This window comes from Armigeres subalbatus, chromosome 2 (genome assembly GCF_024139115.2).
Source record: "Armigeres subalbatus isolate Guangzhou_Male chromosome 2, GZ_Asu_2, whole genome shotgun sequence".
In the NCBI taxonomy this organism is placed as follows: Eukaryota; Metazoa; Arthropoda; class Insecta; order Diptera; family Culicidae; genus Armigeres; species Armigeres subalbatus.
Window position 1 is genome coordinate 378,820,156 of NC_085140.1, and position 26,368 is coordinate 378,846,523.

The following is a 26,368-nucleotide window of genomic DNA, read 5'->3' on the forward strand; positions in this document are numbered from 1 at the left end:
CTGCATTTCAGCTTCGTATTCTATAAGCATTTCCTCAGTTATTAATTAAAAGTTTTTCTATGCTCGCCATTACATGAGTATGTATCTTGTGTGGCAAGTACAATGGATACACTATGTCCAGGTAATCGGGAATGTTTCCCACCCGAAAACATCCTAGACTGGGACTGAGAATCGAACTCGCCATCTCCGGAGTGGCAATCCTACGTTTTTGCTCGCAAGGCTAACTGGAGACCCCAACTTGGTGCAGCTAATATCGAATATCAGGAATAATATTGAATGTATCTCCAACCATGGTGGTTAAATAATACCCAGATCCCTGCCCAGATCTTAATATTGGAGTCCAAATGTTTTGGATAACTTGCTCGCAAATTTGAGGAAATGGATTATGCTTGAGTTTTAATTTATGCGAAATCACGATGTTTCGCTTCAAAAGCGAATAGAATTAGTCGAGGTTCTTGTCTTATGAGAAGAAAACTGCATTAACAAAGTAGAGCATGAGCATGATAACCTTACATGTCGTAGTTGCTACTCCGTGTTTTACCAGCACAATCGCAATTGCATAGAGAGCCAGTGGCTAGGACATGGGATTTGCGCTGAGCACCTCAATGTGCTCAGTTCAAAAGCTCTAGGAGGGTTAACAAACGGCGCTGGCCACGTCCTTTCGGGCTACCGTAGATGTAAGGGAATTGATAAAAGATGCAGTCACTCGCCACGTTGTAAATCAAGAACACTTCTGCACTCGCCACAAGAATATTATTGGAATCTAGGGGGTAGGTTCTATGGAAGAGGCTCATCTTGATTAACAGGTTGCAATGGATGCCAAAACGAGCTTTCTTTCGCTCTTTTCGATTTCTAACAGTTACGGCTAGAATTAGTCAAGTTGTAGATAAAGAATAGAAGATGGGCCCGGTATTCAGTCTATTTCTAATCTTAGCGATTGCTAAAACATGAGAAATATATGGAGAGAAAAAAAGAAGAATTGAACTTGGGATTGATCCTACGATCAGCTGCGTATGAGGCAGAAGTAATTATCATATGATTACCTTCCCTTACATGTTATGAGCACACTACAGAATAGAATACTAAAAATAAATCTGTATTGTTTTGTTATGTTCGTTTGCTATGGCATTTAATGCACGAATGTGAACTTTCGGATAAACTAACAAGATTAGTCAAGGCGACGTTGGAAAGGGGAAAAACGAGTATTTCAAATTACATGAACGCTTTCGATCCTTTCGTGAACATTCAGAGAGTTACGCTTTGGTATGGAATAACTCTATAAGTATGATTTGTATAAGAACCGTTTAGCAATGTCGGAACTGGTACTTTGACACGGAACGACAAGATAGAGGAAACCTGCTACAGTCATGACCACCTGGAAAACGATGTACATAACAGGAAGAGACATAAAAGAAGACAATGTAGCTGCACCATGAGTTTGCATCGATGGTGATGCCAGTCTTGTCTTGAGATGTATTTATCATTCAGATACAGTTTCATATAAAAAAGAATTTGATATTTCGCTAGCTCTGATGCTCCCTAAAATATCGTGTCAAATTTGATCAGTACTCGGAATATGGCACAAATAGTGATGTCGATCACTATTTTTAGAGAATGTGCGTGTGATTGAATAACGCAAAAAAGAGCGGATAATAAATGCAGAATTTGCTTATCTATATGTGGCCGATAATTTTGCTTGTGTAAGGAATGAAGGCTTTTGAACGAATGCGAAGATGCACAAGATAGTGGTGCACTGCTAGCGGGTTTGGTCGATGCGAGATAGCTGGTATTTAAGCCATCATAGCATGCAAGATATAGGCTAGAAACCCAACTTCGGACGAAGTTTGTTAGATTCTCATAAAATTGCACTAAAAAACGTATCATTTAGTTTGAAGGTCAAACTCCGAGAGAAAGTTCGTTTCAGAAGAAGTTCGGAGCTGAAACTAGGGCGGTTATTGTGTTCGCGTACTTTGTTTGACTGCAGATCTACGGAATCAATACCAGCGACGACAGATCCAGTCAATTTATTTGTTTCGCGGGTGACATGGACATTGTCGGCCGAACATTTGCAATGGTAGTAGAACTGTACACCTACCTGAAACGTGAAGCAACAAAACTTGGACTGGTGGTGAATGCATCGTAGACAAAGCACATGCTTGTGGGCGAAACCGAGTCCGACAGGGCCCGCCTGGGAAGCAGTGTTACGATAGACGGGGATACCTTCGAGGTGGTCTAGGTATTCGTCTACCTTGGATCCTTGCTAACTGCTGATAACAATGTTAGTCGTGAAATACGAAGACGCATCTGTAGCGATTGAGACGGGCATGGTAAATGACATAAACCGAATAAAGGGCATATATATTAGCCATTAGCATTAGCCCTAGGTGGGAAAGTGACAGATAAGAGAGTGGAATATTTGGTAGGAGGTCGTGGTGTTGAGTTGATCTGCTTCGCTCAGCAGCTGGAGATTGACGTGCCAAAATTGTAGTAGAAAATCGTACTTACAACCACCTACAAAGTGCGATGGCCCTCTATGGGTTGAAGACCAGGAAGACCAACGTACAAATTGAATCTTGGAGCATATGAATGAGGTGAATGAACAACCGTTGGAGGAAACTTCATCTATTCAAACCGGAAATATCTGTTCGTTGCCTGAATATAAGACAATATTCCGTAGAAAATGGTTTTCGATTTCCTTGGCCTTTGAATGGTGCCTTCGGCGAATAAATCTTTGTAGTGGTATTTTCACCGAGTGTTTAATTAAATATAAGCTCAATAATACATTTACAATAAAAGAGAAAATCAAGGACAAGTTATAATTGCAAGAGACTAATAAAAAGCCGGAGAGAAAGGGGATGTGTGGGGCGAGACAGCCCTGTTGTATACCACTCTATATTATATGCTGTTTATGCCGTCTTGGTGTTGGTGACAAGCAAGCAGCCAAGCATCGTTCTCCCTCAGTCAGAGTCCAACAGTGATCCGAGTAAGGCGATACCTTCGCCGAGTGCAATAATGCGCAATGGGTGATTTCCTGGCGCAGCAGCGAGCTACACAGTTATTCAGTTGATTGGTTGGTCGACTGGTTAATTGAAAAGTTGTTTTGTTGATTGCTTGGTTGATTGGTTAATTGGTTGGTTGGTTGCTTGATTGGTTGATTAGTTGCTTGATTGCTTGGTTGATTGCTACTTGATTTGTTAGCTGGTAGTATGGTTGATTGGATTGGTTGGTTAGTTGACTGGTTGGTTATTTAGTTGATTGGTTGTTTGATTGGTTATTGGTTGGTTGCTTGATTGGTTGGTTACATTGGTTGGTTAGTTGGTTGGTTGATTGGTAGCTTGCTTGAATGATTAGTTGCTTGATCGATTGTTGATTATTTGGTTGGTTGCTGCTTGATTTGTTAGTTGGTAGCAGTGGCGTAGCCACGGGGGTGGTTTTGGACATAAAACCCCCCCCAAAGACACAATTTTTAGAAGAAATTTTTTTTTCGAAAAAAAAAATTGTTCAGAAAACCCCCCCCAGACCAAATTTCTGGCTACGCCACTGGTTGGTAGTATGGTTGATTGGTTGTTTGCTTTATTGTTGGTTGGTTACTTTTACTTCATTGTTGGTTGGTTGCTTGATTGGTTAGTCGGCTGGTTAGTTGATTAGTTGTTTTATTGGTTGCTTGGTTAATAAGTTTATTGGAAGTTTGCTTGAATGGTTGGTTGCTTCACAAGTAACATTTTGGTTTTATAATGGTTTTAAGGTCCTCTTGTAGAGTAAATAATGGTCTTCAACAGCGTTATAAAACTAAAAATGTTACTTGGGTTGTTTGGTTAGTTGATTAATTGGTTGGTTGGTTGCTTGACTGGTTGAGTGGTTGGTTGCTTGATTGGTTGGTCGGCTGATTATTTGACAAACTGTTTTGTTGATTGCGTGATTAGTTGATTGATTGAATAATTGCTTGGTTGATTGGTAGATTGCTTAATTGGTTGGTAGATTGATTGGTTAATTATTTAGTTGACTGTTTGATTGATTGCTGCTTGATTTGTTAGTTGCTAGAATGGTTGATTGGTTGATTGCATGATTGTTGGCTGTTTGCCAATCGAACCAACCAATCAGGTTGTTTGGCTGATTGTTTGCTTGACTGGTTGATTGATTGGTTGCTTGATTGGTTGGTCGGCTGGTTAGTTCATATGTTGTTTTGTTGGTTGCTTGATTGGTTGATTACTTGGTTGGTTGCTTGATTATTTGTTGGTTGCTTGATTGGTTGGTCGCCTGGTTAGTTGATGTTGTTTTTATTGTTTGCTTCAATGGTTGCTTGATTGCTTGGTTGATTGGTAGCTTGCTTGAATGGCTGATAGCTGGATTAGTTGGTTGGTAGCTTAATTGGTTGGGCGGTGTTGAACTTAATCTAGAATTAAAAATGGACAAATGTTTCGAAATGGACAAATTGATATGAAATTTGCGAAAAAGAATCCACGTGTCTTGGAGGGACTCGAACCCTCAACCTCCTACTTCGAGTTCGAGTCCCTCCAAGACACGTGGATTCTTTTTCGCAAATTTCATATCAATTTGTCCATTTCGAAACATATGCTGTGCATATGCACAGCCAAGATATTTAACAAAAAAATGGTTTTCGTACGGCCGAGTTGCCGAATAATATGCAATTAATTGATTATAGTTGTTTTATTGGTAGAACAGTTGATTGGTTAGCTGGTTGCTTGATTGGTTGATTAGTTGGTTGGTTGCTTAATTTTTAGTTGGTTGCTTGTTTGGTTGATTAGTTGGTTGGTCAATAGGTAGCTTGCTTGATTGGTTGGTTATTCAGTTGATTGGTTGCTTGACTGGATTATTGAATAGTTGTTATGTTGCTTTGTTGGTTGCTTGAGTGATTGTTTGGTAGCTTGCTTGATTAGTTAATTGGTTGGTTATTAGGTTGATTGGTTGATTAGTTGCTTGATTATTGGTTGGTTATTTGATTGGTAGGTTGCTTGACTGATTGATTAATTGGTTGCTTGATTAGTTGGTCGACTGGTTAGTTGAGCAGTTGTTTTGTTGGTTGCTTTATTGGTTAATTAGTTTTTTGTTTGCATGATTATTGGTTGGTTGATTTGTTGTTGTTGATTTGTTAGTTGATAGAATGGTTAATTGGTTGGTTGATTGATTGGTTGGTTATTTGGTTGGTTGGTTGCTGCTTGATTTGTTAGTTGGTAGAACGTTTGATTGGTTGGTTGCTTGATAATTGGTTTGTTGCTAAATTGGTTGGTTGGTTGCTTGATTGGTTGGTTATTCAGTTGATTGGTTGCTTGACTGGTTGATTGATTAGTTGGTCGGCGTGTTAGTTGATTAGTTGGTTGCTTGAATGGCTGATTGGTTGGTTGCTTGATTATTGGTTGGTTGCTTGATTGGTAGCTTGCTGGAATGGTTGATTAGTTGGTTATTTAGTTGATTGGTTGCTTCATTAGTTGGTTGGTTGCTTGATTGGTTGATTGATTAGTTGGTTGGTTGCTTGATGGGTTGATTAGTTGGATAGTTGGTTGATTGGTAGCTTGCTAGAATGGTTGGTTATTTGGTTGATTAGTTGCTTGACTGGTTGATTGATTGGTTACTTGATTAGTTGGTCGGCTGGTTAGTTGATTAGTTGTTTTGTTGATTGCTTGATGGGTGGATTAGTTGGTTGGTTGCATGATTATTGATTGGTTGATTAGTTGGTTGGTTGCTTGATTGATTGGTTAATTAGTTGGTTGATTGATTAGCCTGCTTGATTGGTTGGTTGCTGGATTGGTTGGTTATTTAGTTGATAAATTGCTTGACTGGCTGATTAGTTGTTTTGTTGATTGCTTAATTGGTTAGTTGATTGGTAGCTTGCTTGAATGATTAGTCGTTTGATTGGTTAGTTATTTGGTTGATTGATTGCTGCTTGATTTGTTAGTTGGTAGAATGATTGGTTGCTTGATTGTTGATTGGTTGCTTAATTGGTTAGGTATTTGATTGATTGGTAGCTTGCTTGAATGATTGATTGCTGGGTTAGTTGGTTGGTTGGTTGCTTCATTGTTGATTGATTGGCTGATTGTTGGTTGGTTGCTTAGCTGATTGGTTATTTGGTTGGTCTGTTGGTTAGTTGATAACAATGCTTGAATGGTTGATTGATTGCTTGGTTGGTCGGCTGGTTAGTTGATTAGTTTTGTTGGTGGCATCGATAACATCCCTGGTGGGCAGTATATGTTCATGGCGGTCTACATTCAGATAAAAGACTGTACAACAATTTGGCGTTAGCTGAGCATCCGTTTCACTCACCATGGATGTGCATGACCCTTAAAGTTTCGCGACAATATAATGTGATCATTAATGATATAAATTATCAACGATGTCATCGTCTCGACCATACATATAGCTATTTCTCCTCCAGTTCTTAGCTCTGGTGGTTCAGACTGCATCGGCTTCGTGCCTCTTCCGGGTCCGGTAGTTGCGTAGTTCTACAGTAATATGTCGAGGGACCCGAATTTGTTTGAACATCGTCGTAGAGTAGTTCCTGTTTCGATGAAAAAAGTCTTCATGATGCTGCTTTCGTTTAAATGGCGTTGTTCCAGAAGGACAGCTCTAGTTCGTCGGTGGCTCTAGTACGACCGGAAAATTCAAATGGTTGCTGACGTTTATGACGACACCATTATGATAGTACATATAGGACTCAGAATAAGCACAAATAGCCAACAGGATTCCTGTCGGAATCTTGAAAATATTCCCGTTGGAGTCCCGAAATGATTCTTAAAAGAATTCACATTGGAGTCCCGAAAGGATTCCGGTCGGAATTTTGAAAAAAATTCCGTCGGAATCCCGAAAGTGTTCTCAAAATGATTCCTGTTGGAATCCCAAAAGGATTTCCGCCGGAGCCCACGAAGGATTTCCGTCTAAATCTCGAAAGGATTCCCATCGGAATCAAGAAAGGTGTGCCGTTGGAATCTCGAAGGGTTTGCCGTCGGGATCCCGAAAGGATTCCCATCGGAATCCCGAAAGTATTCCCGTACGAATCCCGAAAGTATTCCCGTCGGAATCCCTAAATGATTCCCTTGGAATTCCGGAAGGATTTCCGTTGGAATCCTAAAGGATTCCTGTCGAAATCTCGAAAAGATTACCGTCGGAGTCCCGAAAGGATTCTCGAAAGAATTCCCGTCGGAATCTCGAAAAGATTCCCGTCGGGGTCCCGAAAGTGTTCTCAAAAGGATTCCCGTTGGAATCCAGAAAGTTTTCTCAAAAGGATTCCCGCCGGAGCCCACAAAGGATTTCCGTCTAAATCTCAAAAAGGATTGCCGTCGGAATCCCGAGAGGACTCTCAAAAGAATTCCCGTCGAAGTCCCGAATGAATTCCCGTTGGAATCTCGAAGGGATTGCCGTCGGAATCTCAAAAGAGTTCCCGTCGGAATCTCGAAAAGGTTCCTGTCGGAATCCCGAAAGGATTCTCAAAAGAATTCCCGTTGGAGTATCGAAGGATTCCCATGGGCATCTCGAAGGGATCCTCATCGGAATCCGAAAGGATTCCCGTCGAAAAGTTTTCCGACAATATGGCAGAAGGAATGGTTTCCATTTCATCGAAGATCACTTGAGTGGAAGGAGGTTGATCCGGTGCTTCCACCGGCAATGAATGAACTTCAAGGTTAATGCTTTTGACAACTTGTTGTATTAGCCGCCAACACAGTACTAAAAACGGAAACTGCAGTCGAAGCGGAAGGATCATCCGAGGAGACGATGCTGCTTTCGCTGGCGGATTCAGGTTCACAATTGAAGGAAAAACTGACACCACATCAGTTTCTAAGAGCTCTTCGGTTGAAGCCCCAACTACGTCTTGAACCTACTCAATTGTCGTATCCTCCTTAGCTGATTCCTCTGGTAGTGATTGCGGAGGCACAATATCGGTATCTGGTAGTTCTTTTTGTGAAAGTTTAGGCATCTTAGCTTTCGGCTCTTTGTCATCAGCTGAATCGATTTCAGTTTTTTTGGAGAACTTCAGCCGACGATGGAGGTTTGTAGGTATCATTATCAGTACTAGCTGTTCTGTTGGTAGAGGTTCGTCCAGCTTCCTTTGTTCGTCATCTACAACAGAATCGACTGCAGTGGGTGAAGGCTCTTTTGCAGGGGCATCAAGAGAAGCAGTATCGTCGGAATTAGGCTGTACTTCGGTTGAAAAGAAATGTTTTTCAATAGGAACTGTAGCATCGTCTGTTGTCCCAGAGTCATCTTCACCACTCCAGTTCATTTCTGCTGGTGCTGTTTCTTCCGATTCTTAATTATTGATATCGTGCCAATTTGGGCTCATCGTCGGACACTTGTTTCTCCGTATCTTGTTCTTCTTTCGCTTCCATCGTCGGAGCTACTTCTTCTGCGTGGGCCGGATGAGCTGCCATCTCGTTTGTTCGATTCTGAACGGCTCGTTATTTATTTCGATGCCCACATGAACTTCCAAGCCGTTGACAATAGAATCAAGCGAATCGCCATTTTCGCTTGTCTGACCTTCTTCGTCCCGGTTCTTGAGTGCTGATCACTGTAAATAAAAGTAAATTTAAACCAAATGTTATTCCTTGCAGGTGTGACCAACGGAACTATAAAATCTAATCCTAGAACTGTCAGAGATTCCGACGTAGCCGTCGCCGGAATCCCGGACGAAATGGCAAAACTTCCTAGGGCTTACCGTCATTCTAAACCAAGGACAGTCGCTTACTGACACGAAGATTATGGACCACGTGAAGGATAACCTGTAACCTGTAGGCTTCCGTTTCACAATAAAAGAATTACAAATTACAAAGATCAATATCAGTTTATAACTAATAGAATTAAAATCACTTTTACGGCATTCAAAGCAAAAGAAAAAAATAATATGGAAAATACTTCAGCTTCTACTTTGACAGATCTCGTAAAAACAAAAACATCAATGCTGTCAGTCGTGCACGGTGAGAAAAATATGCAAAAAACATGACAACTGACAGCGTTGTTTAGCGTCTTTTCAACTGTATACCTAGAACTCTACACACCGATGGAGACTTCAAGCGCAACGCGAAAAAAAACCAAGTGAGACGTCCCGGTTAATTAGTTCCTGCTATCGGATCCTTTCTATATTAGATTTGATATTAGGTCTATCGCAATCCTTTCCGTATAATATGTGTCATCAGGATTATTTCAATTTTTCTCGGGAAATAAGGGTCCTATTCGATATTCTTTATGCAGTAGTTGAGCGGATGTCATGGGGTCAGCTTTGAGCATCTCGGCTGATATGCGGTCGACCCCTTGGGCTTTATTCGATTTCATGCTTTGGATCAGTGGATTAAAATGTACTGTCTTGAACTGTAAATCTGTTGATGGTCACGTGTTGCATGTGTGACGGTCATGTAAAACAAATTATTGTAGCATGACAGAAAAAAAAGTCATGAGCTACCGTGACATTTTTCTATGCGACATAATATGTGTCACAAATGAATCGAATGGAATATAATTTTGAAGGTGATGAATGCATCACTAATGGAGCTAAATATTTGAAAATAATACAGTTAATTATACGCTGAGCTCGCTTTTTGTGCTTTCTTTACGGATTTTGGGATTTATAAGTTTAATTTCCTATTATCCGGGTATTGGCCACCCGAAATGAACAATAATTACAATATTATGAAAACTCGATTTGCATATACACAGCAAGTAAAAGATTTAAAAAAGATTAACGGTTTACGCGATTTTAAACAAATTTTTTTTTCTTTCACGCGAATAAAAACCACTAGAAATCGATTTCGCTGAGCCGTTTCTTACGTTTATTTTAAAACTCACGTTCACGGATTATCGATATTGATTTAGTAGCTTTTTTCGGCGTACATCTTTTCAAAATCAATTAGGACCATTTGAAAAAAAAAATCCAAGAAATATGACCATAACATGTGTCCTTGAAAGTGTTTATGCTGATATTTTTTCAAGAAGTATGCTGTTTGTGCTGACGTTCGTTCTCACATTAAAAATTCTAAGCTAACATCTAGCGTTGACTACGACTTCAGCATATGTGACTACCATATTATCAATAAACGGATCGCTATCCTAAACTGCAATCAGGTTACGAATTATGCCTCTATCAATCATTTCGTTACCACGATCTATAGTGCCGTGATCCGGGGGAAAATTGATATTTCTTTTAATTGTTTTGTACATATTTCCTCCGTAACTGGCTTTCCAATATTTTTAATACGAGTACTGCTACATGTATAACGTATTAGGCAATTGTTCTTGATTATTTGATAATTTTAAACTTGTTTTAAAAATCTTTTTTTGTGAAGTTTTTTGACTCTTCAATTTGGGGTAACTTTGATCATCAAACGTTTCAATCATTTATCTATATAGGGGAAGGGGGGGGCAATATGCCCTACACTGAACTTAAACATCATGCAGTAAGTGACTGATAAGTGATTCACTCTTGCCCTATAACGATTATCGTTCGCATTTAAGCTGATTTTCATCCGACTGCCACCAATACCAAACTTGTAATTTTCAAACGAAAATCATCCAATAAGCATATGATCGAGGAACATAAATATGAATGATTTGTTAAATTGTTTTCAGCTGAGTTTGCTATACAAATCGGATGAAGAAAATTCCTATACAATATGGTTAGCTATATAATCAGACATTTCTTAAATTTCCAGATAAAATAATATTTAAATAAAAATAATACTATTCATGACAATTTAATAATCAATTTTATTAAATCCAAACTAAAACATTCTAATTATACAACATTTGAAACATAACAGCAATGCTTTCCAAAATCACTGATTCGAGGGATTTTCACTCCCCGTATCCACACATTTCCAATGAGACAGATGGGTGAATCTGATGAAAAAATAACCAATGTAATGCTTGACATTGTAACCAATCTCCTATAGTTGTTCGTCCTCTGTTCTTGACCTGTCGTATCTACCGTAAATTTCGCAACAGATGGAGGTGAATATATCTTCCTTCGTTGGAGGCCTGCTAGTTTGTCGCCTTCTGCCCAAGATTGTGACTGCATCCTAGAATTCATGTGCACAAGCTGATTTACTTCCGTTTTTAGCGGTTCTGCAGAAGAAAAGTCGATTAACAACATTTTTTCGATTTTTCGCTCCAAAATTTACCTCTATAACTGCTTCAGGGATATATATTTCTTCGTATAATTCTTTCGAATCAGGTAGTTTCCGCCTTTTCAAACTTTTGCACCTTTAATCTGACGACACGATTCTGCCGGGATACCAAATACGAATGGCGACGTTCTTCGTTTGAAGCAGCTCAGTACCGGCGACATAAATATCAGTGAATGAGCATTCTCCCAAAAGTGAATGATAATAGTTATAGGGTATGGAAAAGAAATTTTTCATTTGCGTATAGGATGATAATCTAATTGATTAGAACCATTCGAAAATTGTAAGGCGATACATGCTCCAACCAAAATAGAAGCACTAATCAGGAAGATGATTTCTACTCGATAACCCGGTGAAAGAGTAGTCACTTATTCTCATCATTTGAAAACTGGAGGACAGGTTTTGGAAGCGTAGTGGATGACAAATCATTCGTTTAGATGATGATGTTTGAGTTCAGTGTAGCTAAGCAAACACTGCTCTATTGTCTTATTTGTAACGCTATTCATGGGTATTTTTACATTATGCATCAGTTAAACAAGATAGCTAGTTGATGCCATTCAAAAATTGTCAAAAATCTCAATCATATTGATAATATTCACATTTCAAAAAAGTGGTGATATTCTGTTGCCGGAAAACTCATGAGGCAAAACGCCTTTTAGCTAGCAGCTCCTAGGGAACAAAGTACCACGCGTCGGCGAATCAGCATTCTAGTATGGATAGTCCGTGGAGACGCAAGTATTTTGTAGGTTATTGCCACTAGGGCGTTTTGCCTCGCCAAAATGTTAGATGTTTCTTCAAAATGTGGAAATTTTCGGTTTTTCCGACCTTCCCATGCACTATTTTGAAACTTTCTTCGCCTATCCTACATAATTTTAGATCTAGTTTTGTTACGGACATCTTAATGACGGTAAATATGAAGGAAACCACAAAAGGCGTTTTGCATCGGGGGGGCGTTTTGGGGCCTCTTCCCCTATGAAGCAAGCGTCGGTAAACGCCGTAAGGTAGGCAATTATAGTTGGAATGCATCGATTGTTTGGACGCATCATCACCGCTAGTGGAATTAGGGGTAACTGGGGTAATATGCACCCCGGGGCAAAACGACTTTTTGGCATATTCGGCGATGTTCCAGCCCAACAAACAACGACAAGCTACAAATAAGCATCTAGGTTGAATTATTGTTTATTTGTGATCTTTGAAGCTGAATAAAATGGATGCTGAATAATTTGCTAGACAGATTTCATTTCAGCATTTAATCTAACTAATATTCGACATGGCCTATTTATTTGTTTACTACCTTTATTTGAAGTCGAACTTACGTTTTCGTTTTATCACATTTCAGCACATTGGGGAAGTTTAACAATGTACTGAACTAATGATTTTTAAAGTTCTCTGTTCGACTATGATGTGATGCTCTGAAAGGGTGGTCGAATTGAGTTTGAATAGTAAGTTAATAAGCAGGCATTAGACATCCTTCTTAACCTTTGTCCTTCTTAACCATTGGATTTCAAATTTATCTGATCTATCGCACAGTGGGAAAAAACATGCTTTTTCAGTTTGAGAGAAAATCTGGGTTCTAGATCTGGGAAATTTGATTTATAGAAAAATAATGATTTATTTTCAAGACATGCTTTTTATTTTCGTGATTTATTAAACTGTCGGAGATTATAACGAACAAAACTGCTGGAGCAATAAAAAAAAATCATGCATTCATTGGGAACTAAATTTACTAAAAGCCGGCGTTATGTCCGTTGTTGAATAACATCGGAAAATTATTGAATCTTTGATGAGTGGAATCACAATATTATCGCATGGATGTTGATCTTTATTGCGGCGAAATAATTGAAATTATCTTAGCATTTGACAATAATATCGCAACCGATTATCAAGAGATTCTGAGGAAGGCCGAATATACATTGATTTTATTTTCATAAATTCATAAATAGCATTGGGGACGGATTTTATTTTATCGTTTATCGACATTATTTTTACGTATTTTTCCTAGTGTGCGATGGTTATGACTGGTTGAACAATGGTTGGAATAAAAAATGTACAGTTATTAACAAACTGTAGTTTGACAGATCGACTTATTGAATAAGAGTCCAATTATGATTCATATTCAGCAATAAGATTATTTATGTTATGCATTGAGTGAGCCATATCTAACAAATCAAGGATGGCGCGGATGACAACGTTACCGGCGGATGATCAAATGACAGCAGTTTGAGACCCGATTTAGGAAAATTTTAAAATGATTATATGAAAATAGCAATTGCTTCAAAATACGTTCATTGAAGATCTTACTGATGTTACCTTCTATGCGTTATTATTTTCGAAGAATTCACATGTAGCTGAATTGAGGCTTAGTAAAATGCTTATTAAAGGTTTAACGAATCAGTTAATAAAGTTGTTTTTCAAAATGAGATGATGTAGTTGTATAACTTCGCCAAAATTGTGTGAACAATGCTTGAACAGAAGTTGTGATAAGAAATAGTACAGACATAATTCAACACAGCGCTGAATTAAATCATCACACTGCGCACTGATGTTAGTTCAACTAGTGAATGTTTTTTGGGAGGAATATTTTCATTAATGTTTACTACTGGATCGCTAGTTAGCGATCCGAACTACATGCCCTGTAGTAAATATTCTGGAAAAACTACTGAAAATGTATTCAAAAATGCAAATAGGTCGTTTTGCCCCGAGGGTGCATATTACCCCAATTTCCCTAACCTGGGTTTTTAACAATAAAAATCAAAATTTTGAAATAAAAAAATGTGGTTCAACCAAGAAAATAAGATTACTTATCACACAATTATAGGTACGAGCCTAATTGCCTTTCTCGTATACTAAGTATACGTAAAGGCTATAATTTCACTCCAAAACCAAACTTTTGATAGAAGGCTCGGAGACCCATAGTGTTATATACCAATCGACTCAGCTCGACGAATTGAGGTGATGTCTGTTTGTGTGTATGTATGTATGTGTGTGTGTGTGTATGTGTGTATGTGTACAAATTTTGTAGACACACTTTTTGGAACTTAGCATTAACCGATTTACTCGCAACAAGTCGCATTCGACGGGGAATGCGGTCCCATTGTTTGCTATTGAAAATTGGTCTGATCGGACATTGCATTTCTGAATTATTGAAACATCATTGTTTTTTCCCAAGAATCCCTCTGGAAAAAAAAATTCAAAATCGAAAAAAAATTTTTTTTTTCAAGAATGGTGGGAATGCATAGTAATTAATGCAAAAACATGCAAAATGATAGAAAATGTGCGATCTATCCCCCTAAAGTGCTTTTTTGACCTTTCCTATGTGATTTTTCAGTACATTTTACGATGCACGAGAAAGGCATCATCGCCGCTAGGTGGATTAATCTGGGTTTTTTTTGTTATTGTATTGGTTTTTAGTGCTTTTTTGAAATATACCTATCTAGAAATATCATTTTTATTTAGATTAGATAGGGGAAAAGACGGCTTTGGCAGGTTTTGTTCTATTATTGGCAGGGGGTTTTTTGTTGACCGAATTTTATGAAATTTGGCCACAATATTCTTTGATATGCAAAGAATGTTTAGGCCAAATTTGAGCATAATCAGAAATAAAAAACCCCCCTGACAATAATAGAACAAAACCTGCCAAAGCTGTCATTCCCCCTAGTCAAAAACAGGTTAAAAATAAATCTGGCTCGCATAGTTGAAATATTAAATTTTTTAAATGATTTTTTAGCCTGTAAAAACGTTCTTTAAAATATATAAAGTGTAAATATATAAGAAGTGTCTCATCGTTTGACAATTTATTGTTTTGAGAAATCTTACTCGGGATATAAAATGACGATACACTCAGTACGAAAGTGAATTCTCCGGGGTTTGAACCCCCTTCCCTATGAAAAATTGTTTAATTATAAATAATTTTTGTTCTTACCGCACCCGCCATAAGCCTTTACGTAATAAGTGTAGGGCCCCAAAGCAGCCAAACGAAACAAATTGTTTATTAATTTTCTTTTTCTATAAGCATTATGACTGCTCAGAACATTCATTTTGCACTACCATCATAATAGATAGCGATACATTTACAGGCGGCACGAATATTGTCACATGATACGAACGACTCGCGGGTAATACATTCATTGCCATGAATGGCATGTGTCTACAACACTATAATTGTCACAAGAGAATGTTGTGCAACATTCTGTCCGGTACAAACAATGTGACATGATAATAGCAACAAAAATGTACTGTACGAATCACTGCTTTGGATGGCTGTTTGAATCTCTAGCAGGAGCTTCGGTATTGACGCGTGTTACATTTATCAAATCAATATCTTCCGCATAATGTACATATTCACATATGAGTCGTCGAATAATTATTAGGGGTATCTACCCGCATACCATGGGGGTTCGAGCTACGTCGAAGGGAAAGCGTTTACCTCCAATACATTTTGACGTAGGACTTACGTCTTTCTTTACTATACTGGGTGTCATTTAGATTTTTGGAAATCGAGAGCGTTACGCTGGAAGGGAAGATTTTGAACGTTTCTAGCGCCTTTATCTTTCGATGGATTTTTAAGAATTATATATCAATCGACTTGGACACTCTCCACCATTTTGCACATTTTATTGAAACTTAAGATTATTAACGATTAGCTACTGAGAATTTCAATTCCTGTCAAAGCCAGTCAAAATTTCATATGTAACCAATCCCGTGCATTCCTAACACGGACATCAGAATGCGGTATGTCACGGTATGTTCGGGTCTACCGGAAGATTTTCTTTGTGTATAAAAGAAGCAGTGCCTGCCGTGTGCGAGTCATTACAATTTGTGACAGCAGCGCGTACTGACGTGCTTTTTGCTCCCGCATTTTTCGTTTCGTTCGTTCGTTCGTTCGTTCGTTCGCTGTGTTTACCTACACAGCGACAGCATACAGTCACCAGCGGTAGAACTGCCGGTGGGTGGGTCTGCGAATATGCATAAAAGAAGTGGGCGCATTTTTTTGTCATTCTGTGCTTGATGATGGTCGGATGCAGTGGTGTCGGTTGCGATGGATGCAATCGCCCATCGCATCGCTCGGGGTTCACGGCTACAGGCCGATGATGGCTGTGGCAGCGAGGGCAGCGGTGGTGGATGAGGAAGAATAAAGTTAGAGAGATTTGGTCTGCTCATCCAGGTGATGGGTTTCATAATCCATATGATCCCGGGATGGGTATGAGTCATGTCATATGACTGACCATATGTTAAGTTGTGCTTGGTACTGAACCACACGTACATTGAAACATGTTTATACTATAACAGTTCTGATTCCCTAGAAAAAAAAAGTACGCTGATGAAAATAAAAATTCAATTAAAATAATTACTTTCATTTATTTGCAAAAGGCATTAGCAATTAAAGATGTACAATCAGCAATAGTGTTAATATCCATTTTAGATTAGAAAATGTCGCTGTCTTCATGTAGATTGTTTTTAAAAAAGTCCGTAAATAATAATTTTCAGAAGAATATAAATAAACTTTATCTTATTTTTTGTTTTTCATTTTCTGAGAAATTGTATTATTAAACTTGACGTAGACTCGGAATTTGGGATCAAAACATTAAATAATTTTTCGATGACGTATTAGCAGTACCTCCTCTATTTTAGTAGGGTTACTGCTCCTTGACTTGTTTCTTATTGTTGTGATTTTTTTCAGCAGTAAGCACGCATGTTATCAAAAAGAATTAACGAAATTGATGTATTTCTTTATTTGGAAAACAGGACGGTTCCCTAAAATAGCACATTTTGCCCAAGTCTGGAAGTTTTATAAATAATATATTTTTAAACTTCAAATACTATCATCAATAAGAAATCTATAGATGCCCTACATTTGCTTGAGTAAATAAGGGCTTAATAGTTAGAAACAAATCAATTCTAATTATGTATTTAATTATTAGTTTTATTTCCAGAAGTTTTGAATAAACAAATTGCTAATAATTCTACACAGCATTAGGCTTTCAGCGATCGTTTACGTACACGCACGTTTCACTCACACTTTTACTCGGTTTGTTTGCAACCACGAGCCGCTGTCACGGCAAAATCAAATGGGATTGTTTGCAACCACGAACCTGCGTTCGTGTTGGTGAGAAATGTCGGCGAGACCCTAATGGAGGTTGTCGTTTCCAATATCAATACCTATAATCAAACTCTATAGATCCAAAAGTTAGAAGTTAAATGTAAATACTTTACGTTTATACAAGTCCTACGTCTACTCGCGGTTATGTTGAAAACATTACCCATTGCTCGTTTTTAAATCAAAATCTTCCACATAATGTAGGGGAGACTGGGTAGACTTGATCAGTACAGATCATTCATCATCATCATTTCATCAGTACAGATCATTAAGCATATTTATGGCTTTGTGCTGTGAAAAAACGAAAGCATTCGATCATTGTTATGAAAAGTAGCTCAAATTTTGCATGGCCAATAAAAAAATCTTTGGGAAGGTCAAAACATACAAATCGCCCTGCAGAATAAATAAGGTTGTCAATCCAAAAAATAACTCACCACACAAAGGTCATTTGTTTAAAGGATCTATATTAAAAATACGATAGAACAAAACTACTTTAGTTCTCGATAAAACAGGGGGTGATCAAGTCTCCCCGGGGATCAAGTCTACCCACCTTCCCCTACATATTCACATCTGAGTTTTCAGAACATTGTAAATTAATGTCCAAGTCGGTTGGTTAATACCCGGAACATATGCAATTAACTTTGATTGAACTAGTAACCTATATTTTTTACGAAGCGTGGGGGGGCGGTTGATCCTCTCGCGGGTCGTCGAATCGGCTACGTACAGACCTTTGTAGCTCTTACCCGTGTGTAAGCGATAGGGGCCAGGATTTATTTACCATTTTGAGTGAATACGACATAATCGAGCATGAAATGTTGCACAGGGAAGTCTTGTTATCGATAATCGTGAATAAAATGAAACCAAATAAATATGCACGTCTCTAATATATTCGCATCCGTTATTTATAAAACTCATTATAAATGTTTTTACATTATATCTAATAAATAGACATTGTTTCGTCGTTTAATGTACCTTATTGTCATCGTAAAAATAGCTCATCGAAATAAACGGAATCTCCATACCATGCAACTGGTTTTGCATTAATGCTGCTACTTCTCGCTTACGTCTGGTGACGACAAAAGAGTCGAATTGACGTGCCACCGACGTCTTACAACGTACTAACTGCTGGACTGACACCTCGTTGTGCTGATCCTCCACGTCCTCCTTTTGTACGGAATTTAGTCGCTGCCTGTTCAGCGATGTCTGCTCGCTCCTCTGCTTCCTCCAATTCTTGCTGGGCCTTGCGGAATTTGGCGAGATTCAAGGCGGCAATTTCCTCGGCTTCCTCAATCTGCCTCTTGTAAGTCTTGATCTTCTGTTGTAGTTTGTCGACGAGATCCTGCATTCGTTCGTGGTTCTTACGGTCTTCCTCAGACTGGAAGGTTAGCTCCTTAATGCGACGCTCAGATTTCCGGAGGTTTTTCTGTGCATCAGCATGCCTCCTCTGTTCGCTGTCTAATTCGGACTCAATTTCCCGCACGCGTTGCTCCAGTTTCTGGATTGCTTTCTTACCTCCTTTCAGGGCATTTGTTTCTGCATCATCTAATCTGACCTGGAGTTCTTTGATCTGTTGCTCCAAAGCTTTCCTTAGTTTTTCCTGTGTTTGCGCGTGATCCTGCTCGGCTCGAAGTTCATCGGCTAGACGGGCGGCATCAACCATAGCCTTCTTGGCCTTTTCTTCGGAATTCTTAGCCTCGTTTAGCAGTTCATCGAGATCAGAATGTAACGTTTGCAGTTCAGACTCAAGTTTCCTCTTGGCGGCGCCAATAGATGCATTTTGCGCTGATACTTCATTCAGCTGCTCGTGAGCATCACTGAGTTCCTGCTCCGCTTGTCGTCGACCACGGTCAGCTTGCTCAAGGAGTGTTCGCGATTCCTCCAGTTCATTCTGTAGGGCATTGGCGCGGCGCTCAGAGATACCCAGTTGCTCGCGGGCATCATCACGTGCCCTCTGTTCCTCTTCAAGTGCACCTTGGACGTCCTTGAGTTGTTGCTGGTATCGCTTGATGTTCTTCTGGGCTTCAGCATTTGCCTGTAAATAATTAAAGTTGAATATAGGGTGAGTCAGAATAAATGGGAATAATGCGTATGATGACGAAATTCACCAATATCACTGCTAATGAGGCATACTCAAAGTGAATTCACTTTACTGGTAATCTACATTGGTTGGAAATATATCAACACTGTTCATAATTGCATGCTTGTAATTCAAAGCTCTTTAGAAAATATTCATTTATTCCAAATCCAAAATTGTCAATTAGCAACGTTGGACTTTTTTTAAGGTTAAACCAGAATTTGACAGTGGTGCTGCCGTCAAATCGAAGTTTAAAGTACGGATTATGAGGAAAATTTATTACCGCATTTAGTAGACGAGAAGAGAAAAGAAATAAATTGATTCATAATTACCTTATTCGCATGGTCCAAGGCGATTTCAAGCTCGTTGATGTCAGCCTCTAACTTTTTCTTCATTCGTAGAGCTTCAGCCTTACCCTTGGCTTCGGCTTCTAGCGAGGCTTGCATGGAATCAAGTGCGCGCTGGTGATTTTTGCGCGTGTTTTCAAACTCTTCTTCCTTCTCCTGAATGCGTCGGTCGATTTCTTGTCGCACCTGGGAAAGTTCTAATTGCGCTCGCAGGACCTTGTTTTCTTCCTGTTCCAGGGCAGCTTCAGCTTCCTCGAGGGCCGCTTGAAGTTCATCCTTCTCTGCTTCTAACCGTTTACGAGACTTCTCGATTTCATGAATGTTTCTGCCTCCCTCACCGATTTGGTCGAGCAGATCCTTAACTTCATCAGCCAAGTTCTTGTTTTCTCGTCGCACAGCTTCTAGCTGTTCTTGACCTTCTTCATATGCACCCTTAAGTCGGAACAGCTCGGTAGAATAGTTACGGCATTCCTTTTGGGACGCATCCAGCTCAGCAGCCAGGTCGTCAACCTTGAGCTTCCATTCTCCAATAATCTTATCAAATGCTTTTTGTTTCTTCTCTGCCGCATTCGCTATCGATGAAGCACGGTCCACTTCAAGCTGCAGATCTTCCACTTCGGTAGACAGGCGCTGCTTAGTTTTCTCCAGAGCAATACATTTCTGGTTGAGGGACTCGATAGTTTCTTCGGCTTCGGCGAGGCGAGCTTGAAGTTTCCTCTTAGCTTCCTCCAACTCCTCAGCGCGAGCAACTCCCTCGGATTCGTACTTGCTGCGCCACAGTTGCGCTTCGGCGTTAGACTTGCTGAGCTGGCGTTGAATGTCACCCTTGCCTTCCGCTTCTTCCTCAACTTGTTCGCGAAGGTTGTCCAGATCGTGCTCCAGGTTACGGAATTTACCGAGAAGGGTGGCACGTTCTCGAGCTTCCTCATCGGCAAGACGCTTCGTATCCTCAAGCTGTTGCGATAGCGAGATCTTGATCTTGCTTAGCTGTGAAACCTGCGACTCTGCATCTTCTAGCTGGCGGAGCAAGTCGGAGTTTTCGATCGACAGCTTCTTCTTGGCAGCATCAAAGTCATTGAGGGTACGATTCGTTTCATCCAACTTTCCTTGTACTTCGTTCAGGGTATGCTGTAGCTGTTTGGCAATCTTCTCTTGGGCAGCCTGTGACGATGTGAAATTTTATAGTAGAGTTGGATGCAAAGAACAAAATTAATTAACATAAATTTTTATATAAGTTTGTAAATTGGATAATGTTTTCAACATACCTTTTCACGTGAAAGCTGATCACAAGCTGATCGAGTGTTGTTCAGCTCATTGTACATATTAGCACGATCGTGCTCCGCTCTGTTTTAGAATAGAAAGAATAAAAAAATAAAAAATAAAGCATTTCGAGAAAATTTCTATTGTCTGACTGAGGGTGAAATGCCTGCTAAGAAACTAGACTAGACTAAATGCAATTTGAATTGGTCAGGTAAGACGTAGAAAATGTTCTGAAGTTGATGATTGGAACTTTGTATATTTATTCCAAAATATCTTATTCGGAACGTTTTCGGCATCGCATTCGCAACGCTGCATATGTTGGATATTAAAACATCCCATCAACTTACTTCGTTTTCAGCTTGTTCAGCTGATCCACCTGTTCCGCCATTTCAGCAACAGCGTCATTATGCTTCTTGCGAAGGTTAGCCAAGGTACCTTCATGCTGGATGTTTGCTTCCTCCAAGTCACGACGCAACTTGGCAAGTTCAGCCTCACGCTTCTTGTTGAGCTCAATCTGCGCTGAAGTAGCGCCACCCGCCTCTTCTAGACGTTCTCCCAGTTCCTCAAGTTCACGAGCCAAATCCGCACGTTGCTTTTCAGCCTTGGCACGAGCCTGCCGTTCTGCCTCAACTTCTTCCTCCAGCTCTTCAATACGGCCCTGCAGCTCTTTGATTTGCTTCTGGAGTTTACCCACCAGATTTTGTTCATCTTCTAGCTTGGCGGATAGGGCTGATATTTCTTTATCTTTGCGCATAATAGTTTGTTCCAACTCTTTCTTGTTGCGCTCAAGATCGGAGACAGCTTCCTGAGTCAACTTGAGGTCACCTTCGACCTTGCGTTTCGCCTTATCGACATCACCACGCAGCTTTTTCTCGCGTTCCAATGAATCTTCCAGTTCATCGAGGGTCTGTTCCAGCTTGGCTTTAACCTTGTTCAAGTGGTTCACTTTATCTTCGGCGGCCTGTAATTCTTCAGCGGTTTTCTGGTTCACTTCGCCCTGCATTTTCTTTTCTTTGTTCAACTTGTTGATCAGTTCATCCTGATGCGCAATTTCATCATTCAAGTTGCGGATTTGGTGATCCTTGGATGCTTTGTCCTGTTCGATCTTTTGGATTTGGAGCTCAAGATCTTCAGCATCCTTTTTCTGACCGGAAATTTCCTGCTCGAGTTTCTTCTTGGTCTGGAAGAGCTGATTACGAGCGTCTTCTTCTTGAGCCAAGCGCTCCTGAGTATCACGAAGTTGGTTCTCCAGGTCATTCTTTTGGGCGGTTAATTTGGCGGCTTTCTCTTGATATTCCTGCAGAGCTCCCTTTTCACCGGATAAGGAGTCCAACAGAGCAGTCTTTTCAGCTAATAACTTGCTATTCATAGCTTCTAGCTCCTTGCGGAGTTTCTCCTCTTTCTCAAATGCCTCTGTGGCTTTTTGTGCCTTTTCTTCAAGTTTCTGTGATTTACAAAAGATAATAGATAAATAGCTTAATAGGAAGTTTGAATAATCAATGCTTAACTAATACAAACTTACAGCAATCTGGTCCTCAACGCGGGAGACATTCAGAAGTGGCTTGACCTTCTGCCACAGTTTCCACCAGGCCCAAGTACGTAGCTTGAGATATTTGCGCAAGTTGCGTTGGACAATCTCCAAAGCGACACGCTGAGATTGCATCTTTTCGAACTCTTTGCGAGCCAGGTAACCACGACACCAGGACTGCAGCCAGGACATAATCTTAGACAAACGTTGATCACGGAAATCTTCCATCTGACCCAGGACACCAGCGCGGAAGAATACCTGTTTATCAAAAAAGTAAAGAGATGAGTAATCGTGAGAATCTTCTTGAACAAAATTGATGATAAATCATTGGCACTTGCCTTGGTATGACCGATACGGTAGGAATCAGGATCCAATTGAATAGCTTCGAAACATTTTTCCGCGGATTTCTTTGGTTCTGTTTCAGCAGTCATGGCAGCTGGAGCCAGGATAAGATATCTGTGAGCGATATGAGAAAATTATCAGCCAACGTTTTGAATTTCTGGGAAATGTCTAAAAAATGATTAAAATGGAAAAGCCTTGTGAAAAATTAGAAGTTCTCAAAAAAAAAAATTACCTAAATAATGCAAAATTTCCATGAACTTGAGAGATTTTTTCAAAAAGCTTTAGTATTTTTGCAATTTACTATTACCCATGTTAATTGAAAGGCAGAATATTTTTCATAAAAAAGTCAATAATGAAAGAAGTAAAAAAATTTCATAAATATTTTTTGTTGGAATGTATATTGCTATTTTTGATTTATTTGTGAAAATTTAGCATTTTTCTTAAATTGCTGATAGCTTCTTGTTTTTTTGGAAACTATGAAAATTTTGCGATATTTTAGTAATTGGCACTACCCTGATTTCTTTATTTGCAATTTCTTATTTTTATGGAAGTTTTATTTCCAAAAGTTAAAGATTTTTTTGCTGCCATAAAACTTACCGCTGCTTGAAATCAGGATACATCATTCTGTTAGGGAAACCTTTACGACAAATACGAATACCTTCAAGCACACCGTTACAGGTCAGTTGATGCATAACCAATTTAGCGTCAATAAGACCGGTCTGCTTGAATTCATTGGGAATGATACAACGGACGAAATGAGGTGAAGTCGACTCCAAAGTTGTCATCAAGTTGTTCAGCTGTTCCTTGTAGGACGAAGACACAGTTGCGAAGGCGGCACCCTTTTTGCCACGTCCACCCTTAGCAGGCGCTCCTCCCTCAGCTGCAGTGGGCGCAGCTTCACTGAAGATTTCAACCAGCAGCTCGTTCTGCCCCTTCTTGAACTGCTCGACGACAGTGTCGTTCAGAGGATCCTTATTCTTTTCTAGCCAGCCAGTGATGTTGTATGAAACGACACCGGCGTAATGGCCGATGGCAAAGTGTCCGGCTTGAATACCTGGCTTTGGTGGTCTGGGCTTCATGAATGGGGGAGACTTGCCCAAATGGTTCGTCATCAGCTTCTCAGCAAAGGTTTGATCAGTGGCTTTCGGGAACATAGATTCTTCTTCAAGAATGGAGAGAATACCCATGGGCTAAAATGTGTGTTGAAATGTTTGTTACCGTAACTGAGTACAGCACGTGAAGTTCGTTTAAGGAATAAGAAAACCAACCTTTTCAATCAGTTCAATACAAGCCAGCAAATCCATACCGAAATCGATAAAGGCCCAGTTAATACCTTCCTTCTTGTACTCTTCCTGTTCCAGTACAAACATGTGATGGTTGAAGTATTGCTGCAGTTTCTCGTTGGTGAAGTTAATACAAAGCTGCTCGAAGCCGTTGAACTGAAATGTAGCGGAAGTTTTTGAAATTGCGCAAATTTCATGGTTGGATAGTTGAAAATATTCTTTTGGATTTCAATTTTGGATGGCACCTGTTATCATTTAAACAGCCTCAAATACTTACGTCGAAAATTTCGAAACCTGCAATATCCAGTACACCGATGAACTGCGCACGCTTCTGTTTGGTATCCAGCGTTTCGTTACACTTCTTGACCAGCCATTTGAACAGACGATCGAAAATACCTTTGCAAAGGGCACCGACAGCATTGTAGACCTGATCCTTGTTTTGACCCTTGGTGACGTACTCGGTACCGACCTTGATACGTGGTTTCAGTAAGTTCTTATACAGATCCTCCGTAACGCAGCCCAACAGTTTGGCGACGCGATCACCTTCCTCTGTGCCATCGGCCTCGGCCTGCTCCTCACGACCTTTTTGCTTGAACTTCATACCGCCCATGTGCATGACCGCTGCAGTGATTTTGTAGATATTGTCTTTCTCAACCTGGGTGAAACCCAAGATATCGAAGGCTTCCTGTTGAACAATACATATTGGATACATGATTCATAATACTGTGTTAAGCAAATTTTAGAAAATATGTGAAGATAACTTACATCGGTCAGCTTACATTCCTCGCCGTCATCGACATTTGGGATTGTGACTTTACCCTGAGCGACGTTATGATAATCGTAAATATCGTTAGACAAGAAGCACATCTCTGATAAAGAAAACAAAAAAGATTTGTTTAGTTTTAGTATTTGAGTATTTATTCTGCTCATGAATTCATTATTTGTGTTAAATCATCAGTCATCAGGAGGGAATTATTTTGAATGTTTTTGGACGTGTGCAATTGTTACCTTTTTGAATTTGTATTTTCGCCCTGTTTTGGTTGCACCTACATAATGAACTGTGAATCTTGGCTTTTTAAAACCTCGCATACCCTTATAATTCATTCAAAACATGAAAAAATATAAATTGTACAACTAGGTACTAGATGATTTTTGTCAGCACGAGTTGTACGTTTATCCAACAATACTTGCCGAGTGAAAATTGAAAAAAATCGAGTTGAGTGCAGTATAACGAGACCTGAACCTGCCTTTATAGAGAATTTTGAAGTCATGCTCATCAAATCATTTCATTTATTACGCGACCCCTTAGTTCTGTAAGGAGGATTCGTTACAGATACCATGCGGAACAGTTTCAATTCTACTAATTCATTTCGTTAAGGAGACGTGTTGAAAAACTAGTAGTCTCTTAGTAACGCACACCACATCTGCAGATTTGAATATGACATTGTTTTGTACTCGCACGAATCTCCTAGAACTATAACATGTTTCATTGGCACTGAGTTGTTAACGTTAAAAGGAGTTAGGTAGTAGAAGTTATTGTCTGGAAACAACTCCTGTCCATTGTGGTCGTCATCTTAATTTATGTTTTATATTAATTTTCCAATGCTCTCATAGATGAGCAAAATTTCTTCCCAGCACAAATAGTACGTTCTTTTTCTTATTCTTATTGGCATGACATCCTCCACTGGGGGATTCCGCATCGTAGTTCTTAGTGATAATACATTTATGCCCGGGGAAGTCAAAGAAATTTCCAGTCCGGTCCGGTTTAAACGGGAATCCAACCAAGCCACCTTCAGCATGGTCTTAGACCGGTAGTCCTTGACGGGCACGAGACTTGTACGATGCTCGTGGAGGACCAACGCGCACTTGAAGTTTTTCAAAGGATGGTAGGGTATAGAAAGCGAAGGGAGAAAGTCGAATGAACCACGAGTTGCGTCAACTATTGGGAGAACCAGTCTTCGTTCACACTGCGAAAATCGGAAGATTGCGGTGGGCCGGGCGCGTAGCCAGAATGTTGGACAATAACCCGTTGAAAATAGAGCATGGTGGAACGATCAGGTGAAAGACGACTTACGGACCCTCTGTAGCCTGCGTGGCTGGCGACGTACAATCACAGAGTAACGGGTGTCTCACTAAGAACCAGGGCTTGGATGAATGAAGCAATGAAGATGAGGACCCATGCTTCAGCACCAGATATACTCCCGAGGAAAGTAGCTTCGTGAGAGAACAGTTTCAAAGTGCTTAGTGAAGAATGCTTCCTTGCTCCATATGGCACTGCTGTACGAAACAGTTGGAGAGTGAAATCAAGCACCCG

At 39.8% G+C, this 26,368-nt stretch overlaps 1 protein-coding gene across 1 annotated transcript in view; it reads right to left on the reverse strand.

Moving 5' to 3' along the window:
* Positions 1 to 18,085: 18,085 nt before the first annotated feature.
* The window catches only part of LOC134213136 (myosin heavy chain, muscle-like), a 68,234-nt gene continuing 59,951 nt past the window's right edge, over positions 18,086 to 26,368 (reverse strand). Inside the window, exons 6-15 of the mRNA XM_062691776.1 lie at positions 24,820 to 24,923; positions 24,332 to 24,739; positions 24,040 to 24,210; positions 23,369 to 23,961; positions 22,768 to 22,885; positions 22,424 to 22,687; positions 21,249 to 22,345; positions 20,907 to 20,985; positions 19,627 to 20,802; positions 18,086 to 19,252 (exon numbers count right to left, since the gene is read on the reverse strand). Of these exons, the coding sequence (XP_062547760.1) occupies positions 18,329 to 19,252; positions 19,627 to 20,802; positions 20,907 to 20,985; positions 21,249 to 22,345; positions 22,424 to 22,687; positions 22,768 to 22,885; positions 23,369 to 23,961; positions 24,040 to 24,210; positions 24,332 to 24,739; positions 24,820 to 24,923 (4,934 nt within the window). The 3' untranslated portion in view covers positions 18,086 to 18,328. The remainder of the gene's footprint in view (positions 19,253 to 19,626; positions 20,803 to 20,906; positions 20,986 to 21,248; positions 22,346 to 22,423; positions 22,688 to 22,767; positions 22,886 to 23,368; positions 23,962 to 24,039; positions 24,211 to 24,331; positions 24,740 to 24,819; positions 24,924 to 26,368) is intronic.